This window comes from Stigmatopora nigra, chromosome 6 (genome assembly GCF_051989575.1).
Source record: "Stigmatopora nigra isolate UIUO_SnigA chromosome 6, RoL_Snig_1.1, whole genome shotgun sequence".
In the NCBI taxonomy this organism is placed as follows: domain Eukaryota; kingdom Metazoa; phylum Chordata; class Actinopteri; order Syngnathiformes; family Syngnathidae; genus Stigmatopora; species Stigmatopora nigra.
This window is the reverse complement of record NC_135513.1, coordinates 9,760,942-9,771,527: the sequence shown is the minus strand read 5'-3', so window position 1 is coordinate 9,771,527 and position 10,586 is coordinate 9,760,942. Positions and strand designations below refer to the sequence as shown.

At 37.6% G+C, this 10,586-nt stretch overlaps 2 protein-coding genes across 2 annotated transcripts; both read left to right on the top strand.

Moving 5' to 3' along the window:
* The first annotated feature begins 568 nt into the window (after positions 1–568).
* On the top strand, positions 569–2,717 carry lbx1b (ladybird homeobox 1b). Its single transcript, XM_077719303.1, has 2 exons — positions 569–1,160; positions 1,876–2,717. The coding sequence occupies exons 1-2, from the start codon at positions 833–835 to the stop codon at positions 2,361–2,363; spliced, it is 816 nt and encodes a 271-aa protein (XP_077575429.1). The 5' UTR covers positions 569–832; the 3' UTR covers positions 2,364–2,717.
* Positions 2,718–6,861: 4,144 nt separating this feature from the next.
* On the top strand, positions 6,862–10,424 carry cenpk (centromere protein K). Its single transcript, XM_077719226.1, has 10 exons — positions 6,862–6,978; positions 7,456–7,551; positions 7,788–7,844; positions 7,963–8,026; positions 8,257–8,303; positions 8,376–8,458; positions 8,549–8,647; positions 8,901–9,030; positions 9,135–9,179; positions 9,431–10,424. The coding sequence occupies exons 1-10, from the start codon at positions 6,976–6,978 to the stop codon at positions 9,584–9,586; spliced, it is 780 nt and encodes a 259-aa protein (XP_077575352.1). The 5' UTR covers positions 6,862–6,975; the 3' UTR covers positions 9,587–10,424.
* The last annotated feature ends 162 nt before the right edge of the window (positions 10,425–10,586 follow it).

Below are 10,586 nucleotides of genomic sequence, written 5' to 3'. Positions count from 1 at the left end.
GAGGGCCGCATGCTGCTCTTCTCTAGCCCCCCCAGAGGAGGCATCATCAGAGCTGATATATAGCTCTGCTCCACTTTACCTTTACAAAAGAAAGAATCATCCAGCCTGCGTTAAGGTTGAGACACACAAAAAATCCTTGTGACTAACTGCTACCACTCAAACAAACCTGTGTCCACTCGAGAACAAAATCCAAACCCCGGCAGAATACAAAATGAAAGAAGGCAAAGTGACGCCAGTGGAAAGTGAACTTTTATGCGTAAAAAGGCTTAAATAGGTTACAGATTGTGATTTCTCTCCCTCTCTCCCTGATGCACTCTTTCCTCCCACTCTTTCCTCCCCCCTTTTCCTCTCCCCCACCCTTCCCCAATTGACTCCGTGAGGTTATTCTAGTAAGTCAGCCACCACACGACTAAATTAGACCAAAGATGATATGAGTACAACGCATGATAATTCCATCGGACTCCTCCTCCTTCCAGCCTTGCATCCTAATTAATGGGACCCCCTGCGCGCCCCCCTAGACGCAAAAAGCTCTGCGCTGGACTGCAACATAGTCAAAGAGTGAAAAGGAAGAGGGGGGGAAAGTGCTACTGGAAATAATTGATTAGCTAGCGGTCAATGAGAACTTGTTAGTGATCGTCAAGTGTTTGGAGCTCGCCATTTTTAGGGAAGCTTCACGCTGCAGAGGACCACTTTGAAGACATCCCGTTTTGGAATAAGATCGTCCACTTCCACTCGTACTGTTATGTGACTTTTGTCAGCCATTTCCCCCCCTCCCTGGTATAGCCCGACTCCTTCCCAGAGCTGCATCCCGATCGAGCCCAAATCAGCAGCAATGATGACATCCAAAGAAGTGGCCAAATGTGATGGAGGGGAAAACAGGAGGAGAAGCCCGTTGGACCACTTGCCGCCTCCCGCTAACTCCAACAAGCCGTTGACCCCCTTCAGCATTGAGGATATCCTCAACAAGCCGTCGGTCAAGCGAAGTTATACTATTTGTGGTACGGCTCATCTGATTTCGTCCAGCGAAAAGCATCGCGCCTCCAGCTTGCCTCTGTCCAGTCGGGCTTTGCTCACCCAAACGTCGCCGCTGTGCGCCCTGGAGGAACTGGCCAGCAAAACATTTAAAGGGCTGGAAGTCAGCGTGCTTCAGGCGGCAGAAGGTAATCCACACATCCATCTCTGGAGCAAATATTACTACACCACTGAATAGCTTTATGAATAAAGTCCATCTTTAATTTAAACGTTGTTTTCAATGAAGTGGCCCTATACACATAGATTGAATGCACCCATCACACAAGCATTCGCCAATGAGGCTTAATGTAAGAGATTGGTTCCGTTTTGATTGTGGTTGCTGTTTGCAGTTCGTTGCACCAGTCTTTTTGCTATTATGATTATTATTATTAATATTGCTATTGTTGTTGCTGTTGTTACTTGTATTACTATTATTATGATTGTTGTTGTAGTTGTTGTTATTATTATTATTGCTACTATTGTTTCTATTATTATTAATATTATCATGATGACAATTGTTACTATTATTATAGTTATTAGTATTATTAATAATATTATTATGATGACCCTTGTTACTATTATTATAGTTATTGAAATTATTAATAATCTTATTATGATGACAATTGTTACTATCATTAAAGTTAGTACTATTATGATTAATATTATTAAGATGGCTATTGTTACTATTATTATAATTATTATTATCGGTATTATTATTATTGTTATTATTATCGTCATAATTATTATCATAAAATATTAGATTTCCTACCAGTATAGCATGAAAAACTGAAATAGCAACTAACAAAAAATGTTGCGCATTTGTTAGCACTATCCTGATTTAACTCTTGTCTCCATCCTCTCCAGGCCGCGACGGCATGACTCTATTCGGCCAGAGAACCACCCCGAAGAAGCGCCGGAAATCTCGCACGGCCTTCACCAACCATCAAATCTACGAGCTAGAGAAGCGCTTCTTGTACCAGAAGTACTTGTCCCCAGCCGACCGGGATCAGATCGCCCAGCAGCTGGGCCTGACCAACGCGCAGGTCATCACGTGGTTCCAGAACCGCAGAGCCAAATTAAAGCGCGACCTGGAGGAGATGAAGGCGGACGTGGAATCGGCCAAGGCCGTCGGCCAGGTCCCCTTGGACAAGTTGGCCAAACTGGCCGATCTGGAGAAATGCGCCAACGGCACGCTGGGACATCCCCGAGTCGACTCCCCCACACGGGCGGGCCAGCGGGAGCACGAGCTCGGTCAGAAACTGAGGAGGTCCCCGCTGTCCCCTTTCTCAGACCACACAACGAGTAAAGAGTGCTCGGAGGACGAGGACGTGGAGATTGACGTGGATGACTGATGGCAAAGCCCGCGGAAAGGGTGGTGGGGGGCTTGGGGGGGATTCAAGCGTGCATCGGAGCACCAGAAATAAAAGAATTAAAAAAAAAGACGATGGACGCAAACACCGCCGAAGACTTCCTTGTATAACTTACTGCTTATATTGTGTACCATTTTCAGAATATGATGTACCAAAATGTAATTATACTTTTTTATGCGGGCGGACATAGTGAATAAGCATGGACACACAAGAAGAAATATGCAGTGGTAATTCACGATTTAACAGTCTTTGCAATCGAAGCAATATGGTCAAAAATGACACTTGTAACTTATATTGTTTTTTTTTCTTTCAACACACACTCTCACACGCACACACACGCACGCACACACAAACACACACACACGCACCTGTTCGTTCCATTTATTTTCATGTGGCCTCAGCCTATTATGTTTTGCATGCATATGCATGTTTTGAGTTGTGATCACTAGTCTATTTATTTTTATTTTTTTTATTTTAATTATTATTATTATTTAATGCTGTGCTAAGAGAGCCACTGCAGTCTCGCCCACTCTTTTTTACTTTGTGCCGCTGTGCATGAAGACTGGGACTTTTTTTCCACAATGCATTTGATTTGTTGGCGAGAAAACAATGTTGTTATTGCAGTGAGTTTTTTTTAATTTAGATTAATTTGTTTGGATACTGTTTGTTATTATTTGAACACCTGTAAGTGCCTTCTAAAAAAATCAGGATCTGAGAAACAATTCATGCACAGACTGCAATGTATATAGGCAACACTGGGAATAAAATGGCTTTTTTTTCCTGCATATTTGTAATTATTAACTCAAATAACTACTTTCTCGAATGCAGATGACATGCCGCTTGGCGCGCGTAAAACCATCAAAGACGTCCATTTAAACGTATTATACTACTCTATTTAATCCCTTTGTGTGTTTCTCTACGAGGATGGTCTCAACATATTGTGGCCGGGAATCTCCATCTCCTTTCACGTCTTAAAAGCGTATCATGGCTTCTTGACCCACAGACGTGTCTTTCCTTTTGGGCTAAAAATTTATGTGAGAATCACAAATCTGGTCCGGGCAAATAAAGACGAGGATGCCACGAAAACACAAAGTTTTGGCCCAGTTTCTGTTCTGCCTTTATGGGGTCTTTTTTTGTTCTTCGGGTCCGGGGCCGTAATTTTGAGCGTAAAGCATGAAAAGTGGGGACAAATGAGCAACGTTCCCCGATGGGACGAGTCACAAAAGGCGCAGGGCGGCCCCCCCGCTGCCCGCAATGCTGAGACAAGTGTGTCCCACCGCACAAAAAGGACACAAACGTTTGGAGGCCATATGGTTTTGGAAATTTCCTCACAATTTCAGACAATTTGATGGATTGAGTTAACCCTCCTTTTAAACAGTTGAAGTGAGTGAGAACAAAGGCCATAATGCATACATAGACTCTCTCTTCATGAGGGCATCTGCGGCTATTAATGTCTAGCCCTTTTCTTTGCCTGCCGTTTTGAACAAGTCAATGAATTACAATGAAAGTGGCCCTTTTTTTTGTGGCTCGGTTGTCTTTCTTCGCTTTAGCCATGGAATAATATGTTTGACTTCTGTCCAAGAAGGATCTAAACAAGAAATGGATTTTTTTGTTTTTTTGTTGAAGTGTTTTTAATGTTAAGTAGGCAGCCCATAAAGAGTTGTGACTGTGGCATTGATGCCAAAGTCTGGTTAGGGAGCCTTTTGTTTGTTTTCTTCCTTTCGCCTCTTTATTCCTTTTGTCTTTAAGGGGTTTAATGAAGCTGAAAACATGGTGATGTGAGAAAGAGAGAGTGTCATGAACACCAACTCAAAAGGCTGCCTCCCGTTTAACCTCCTTTATTCAAAGAAATGATAAGTAGGCCTGTCTCTTTGTCGCTTGTTTGCCCTTTTTACACTCAAAACTTCAATGCGTTTATAGGACTGTAGCTACTTCTCAAGTTGGTTCCAAGTCCTAATTGACAGTCAATTCATCTTCAAACCACTACATTAGGCACACCTGCAAAATCTGCACTTTAGCCACTTGTTCGATGCAACTCTAATAGACATCTATTATTTTCTGTTCAGTTCGGGCTATTCTGTTCTGTTTTCTACTCTATTCTATTACATTCTATTACATTCAGTTACATTCTGTTCCGTTCTATTCCGTTCTATTCCATTCTATTCCGTTTTACTCCGTTCTATTCTGTTCTATTCTGTTCTGTTCTGTTCCATTCTGTTCCATTCTGTTCCATTCTGTTCCATTCTGTTCCATTTTGTTCCATTCTGTTCCATTTTGTTCCATTCTGTTCCATTCTGAGCCATTCTGTTCCATTCTGTTCCATTCTGTTCCATTCTGTTCCATTCTGTTTAATTCTGTTCCATTTTATTCCATGCTATTCCATTCTATTCAATGTAAATTCCATTCTATTCCATGAAAAATGAATGTAGGTGTCCCTGTACTGGCCAATGAGTTGTTTATGTCTTCAAACGCTATTATAATCATTTTACGTGTGGAGGAAGGGGAAAGTGTTAAGGCAAAAGTTTATGGATTTCACTTGTTTATTTTATGAGGGCTTGTCAGGAGCCCCCATGATAAGTAATATTACAGTCTGCGGGACTACTTCATGGTAATTAATCTGGAGGTCTTAAGTGTATTTCAGTATTTCACTTCAAGATGGGAAAAATCACTACTTCAATCGTCCGGAAAATTGAAGTTTGATGCATGAGTCCCTACTGAAACAATAGTAAGGTCCTCCTCCCTTCAACGTCACCCCCTTCCGACACCATCAACACCGCCACCGCCCCTTTTATTTTATTATTTGCACCTCGTGGAAAACAGTCTCAGGTGCGAAGCTAAATTAATTTGGGAGCCACTGATGGCCAAATGACAGCGTTGCAGTACAGCAAGTTAAAAGATAAACTCTGTTTTCAATGGTTTAGAATGAAATGAACAGCAAAAGCTGAAATTGTTAGCAGAAAATGTAGCAGCAATAACAATTATCATATAGAAGTGTTCTGACAATTAATGGCAGTGTTATTGTTGTAAGCAAAATAGACATCTAGATGACTTTATATTGCACAGTGTTAAATCACTCTATATCTAAATGGAGTGGGATTGCAGAGTTTTAATCATAGCCTTCCTGCAGAGCCAGTTAATACTTCAAACTTCAATTTTACGGGCGATTGAGCTAAGCATGTTTCTGACAGAATTGATGTATGTATTAATTTCCTTTAACTGTTGATTAATTAGGCTGTGCTGAAGGCTCACACGGAACGGTTTGTTGGCAAATTTGCATATTAATCAAATTCTAGTTGATCATTCAAATAATATATTGTTGGACTTTTGAAGAAGCTTAAAAGCATGGAACGACTACCTTATGTTCACACATTGAATATAAAAAAAGGGTTAGCAGTTAATACACACAAAACCCTATAAACTAGATAATGTTGCACAAAATAAACAATGGTAAACAACTAAATTCCTGAATGAGATTTGATTTAATGTATCCTTTTTTTTAAATCAACATATTTTATTCAATTATACTACATGTGTTGTGTTGTTGGTCCTTGTGAGGATAAACGGTTCAGAACATGAATAAATGAATGTTGCGTTGCTGCTGCTATTGTAATAAAATTAACCAAGGAAAATTTTAATTTCATTTATTACAAGTGCAAAAATTGTAGTCAAAACAGTAGTAGAAGTAGAGTTTTGACCGTGATAAATACCACACAGATGTATTGATTTTTTTTTATTCAACCACAAACTGTATTTATCCAAGTAAGGCAAAGGGGAAATGGGTGTAATTTGCATTCTCGACCTTACAGTAGAGTAATATATAGAAAAACAAATCAGATGAATAGATTTGGTTGAGAGAGACACAATGAGCTCTGAAAATTGTGTTGTAAATGTGATTCATGTAGTAAACATGATCAAGAGAGGAGGCCCTTTTATTGTAAAATAAATAAATATATAGCATAAAATTAATCAGTAACACGTAATTATATATAAATACTGTACTTATTAAATATTTATGAATTAGTAAAAATGTATCTTTTGTCTCTGAAGTGTACGCTATTTTATTTATGTTCAATGCACTAATATAACATTTAACTCAAATATCTCATTCGTACTGATTGTAGTAAAAAAATAGAGATCCTGTAGACCACGATAGATTTATCACACACACGCACACACGCATAAAGTATGTGATTCAAGTACTCTTCGTTTACAGTGAAACAAAAATACTTTATACACGTATATATGTTTGTGAAGGTGATTAAAAGAGTAAACAGAGTCACCTAGCGGGTAAATTTAGAAATGCACATGGCGTATATTGAACGGCCCGATAAACACTGTTTTCTTTTCATATCAGTCTTTTTTATGTTAATGACTGATACTTATCTGAAGTTATTCAGTCAGTACAATACATATATATATCGTATATTTAAAAATAAAATTTAAAAAAAGGCTGCGCAGCCCTACGCAGAAGGTGACCTCATCAACATTCGACCCGCCAAAACTGTCGCGTTGACTTGCGTCATCATTGTTGGCGGCAGTTTGAAATTGAAAAGTGTTGGTAGTGGTGTAACGTCAGTTTACAAGTTCATCAGATATGGCAAGTTTAAGCTCTTTTTGTGTTAGAATTGACTAATATATTCTAAAAATCAATTGGGTTTCGTTTCTGTTGATATAACAAACGTCCCGTAATAATTGATTGTAAAAAAGCCCAACCTGTTTTAAGATACGAGAATAAATCGTAGCCTTTCGTACTTACTTAAGCAGACATAAAACTACATTAAATTATATTATATAAAGTTAACCAGATCCTAAAGATGAGCAGGACATACATGTTAAACTTTTGGCGTGAGTTTGTTTCAATAAATGTTCACTTTTTTACAATTCATACGTCAAAAAATTCAACACCTTTTCAATCGTTCATCTTTCTTAGTCTTTTCTAAATGTATCTTTCTATATGTCTTTTATAACCTTATCTTGACTAAAGAGTTCCTAATAGTTATCATTTGTTCTTCAATATCTATGCCTTGTGCCGTTTAATTTGACTTTGTCTTTCTCTAAAATACCATCTGCCCAGGATGACATTAACCATGACGACCAGGCAGAATTATCAGAAGGTGCCTATCTGGAACTTGTGGACCAGTTTGAGCAGCAGTTCGTGAAGCTAGAAAAGGTGATTGATACTAACCTCAATTTCACTCTAGTTCATCTTTTGTAAACCTTCAATTAAACAAAATGTAATAATTTGCAAGTCCCGTTCAAGTTACACGCAAGAGAATGTTGTTTGATTCGAGCATCCCATAATACAGGGGTGGCAAAAAAGTTAGATACACAGCAAAAATTTTAAACTGTGAGAGTCAAAGACACATCATCTGTGGAAATCTAAATAAATATTAACCTTTTTTTCAGGTTCAAAATGAAGTAATACTACATGAACCAGACCAATTTGATAACTCACAGGAGCAGGTACGTAGTGTACATATTTTATTTGTATTTTTTTTTAAACATGCATTGCAGTCATGTTCGTTCTTTATTTTTTTTTTTCAAACGCACTAATTTTTAATAATGCGTATCCTTTCTTTAGTCAGTTCATCAAATGCTCGCCACTGAAGCAGAACTCAAGCAGTGGCTTACAGTGGAACCAAGCCGTAAGTTCCCCCATCTGAAATGGATTGATGGTTTAAAGGGAGTATTTGAATTTTAGTTTTAAATAAATTACATTCTCCCATGAAGTGGCGGAAAGTGAAATGGAATTTTCTTCAATTCATCACCGCATCTCCAGTTTTCCAGTAGCATTATTTTGATAACCAACAAAGAAAAAGTATATACATTGTGTTGCATCATTTTTTATGTATTGTATTTGTCTTAATTAATGTAGTTCTGGCAGAAAACTCTGAAGTGTTGCTGAATGCTGGAAAAGAGGAGGTACGTGCTTAAATAAATGTATTTGTTTGGAAAGATTGCCTGCTTATTGCATCTTGACTCTGTTTTCCACAGATGCTCAAAATATGCTCACAACTGGAGATTGTTCTCTCGTTTTATAAAACAAAGCAAGATAATCTGCGAGAAATTGAAGAACGGTGTGTCTGGTTTTAGCTGGTGTGCGTACGTGACTTTCTGCTTTGACTTATTTTGTGGATTGATGGATTTGTGTCAAATGTGTGGTTCAGGGAACTGAAATGGTTGAAAGAGAAAGCACAGGTGCTAAATGCTGCAACTGAACATGCTAAGCGACTACAAGAGCAACATGAGAAATTCTCTGAGCACAGGTAAGTACCGTATTCCCTCGAATTTCGCGGATAATATAGACCAGACAACTGCAATCAAAAAAAAAACACGAATTAGGATCACCCCTGTTATTTATACCATACTGCATTATTTCCGCATCTATACAAAAATACAACTAATCAAGTATATCATTGATAAATTTACAGTTCAAGATTCAGATAATGATGTTTTTAATCCTAGTTTTCTTTTTAAATTGATTTATTCAGAATATTGTGGTTTGTGTGTGGATTCCAGCATTCTGATTGACACCAAGGAGAAGATTAATACAATGAAAGCATACAAGGAGAAGCTAATGGAGTCTCTGGGAGAAATCCTAGAAAAACATGTTCCTCCTCCTGGTATTCAACCCAAAACTAACAAGAAGGTTCTTTCATTTTTCTGTTATGTTAAATCTTGGACATAGACAGTATCTATTACAATATGTTTGCAAGTCTTAAAAACTTAACAACGTGTTCCATATCTTCCCAGAATATTCCAAATGAAGAAATGATTTCCCTTAGTGATATTCTAGAGGTAAGTACTTTTCCGACACCCAACATTTACTATTTAGGGACAGTTGAAATCTGAGTAAACTTTCTTTCATTCAATTTCAATAATAGGGCATATATTGTTGATTGTTGTGTTTTTGCTTCACGATTTATTACTCAAATGTCTCGGACAAAATGGATAAATGCCTCTTAGCTTCAATTTGTGAAGATGGCATGAAAGGTCAAATTATATTCAGTGCATACCTTAAACATACCGTCTTCCACTGTATCCTACAGATGCTCATGAGCAAATTTCTGAGAACGCCGCACGATCCTTATGTGACGATTGACTCCACTTTTTGGCCACCTTATGTAGAGGTGCTGCTCCGACATGGCATGGCTGTAAGACATCAGGAGGATAACTTCAAAATTCGTCTGGAAGCATTTTTCTAAAGTTTTAGTATAGTTGGTATTACTGTATATTATTTTTATTGTTTTTCTATTGAAAGAATTAGCATAATGTTTTCTGTATATGTTATTTACTTGTTGTAGCTCCGTGCAGTTGTTTTAAATAATATACTTTTTTGTCCTGCTCAGTAAGTGGTTGTTGTAACTTTTTATATTTTTCAGCAGTGTAGCTAAAGTTCATTTTTCATTCCAATTTTTTCCATTTGTATAACAAAATTCAAAAACAGACACAATAACCACATACATATTAGTTGGGACACCTACCACCTAAAGCTAGATATCCCTGTTGTAAAATGCCAAAGGCTTTTGTTTGGTTTTTTTGATCCCCTGTATGCATTTTATTGTTGTCATTATTGTAATTTGTATAAAAGTTATGTTCAATTCAACTTCCTGAAGCCATTCGAATGTTATATTCAATTAAACTTTATTTCTGTTGCAAATTTTGTGCAGATCAAAAAATAATCTACAATTTAAGAACCATAAACACAGTGCAATTCAAATTTACAACATGGAAAATTCAAGTTAATTGGAATTTATTCAAAAGCACAGCTTATAGTGGCTAAATGCACCCCTTTCTCGATTTTATTTTACTTTTGGCACACATAAGGCCCATGTCTAGATCTGAGTGACCCACATGAATGATATATATGTAATAAGCATTTTGGATATATAGTGGGGTGCCATAACATTCAGTGATTTGTGAATGAGGAAAAAAAAACATCCTCTGCTATATATATTATATTCAATTTTATTATTATTGATTGTATTAGGATTCAAGTAGTGGTGTTTTAGATGATTTGAAGCCAATTTGTTGTCTTCTGGAAGTCACATAGTGGTGTACATGCACATTTACAGTGCTTTTATCGACTCCACCACAATGAATGAATGCGGTTTAACTCGGCTTACAATAAACACAATTGGGTCCCCTGCAAAGCAAAGTGCTGCCAGGTCATCTCTCTAGAAGTTGGTGTTGTAATTTTGCTCA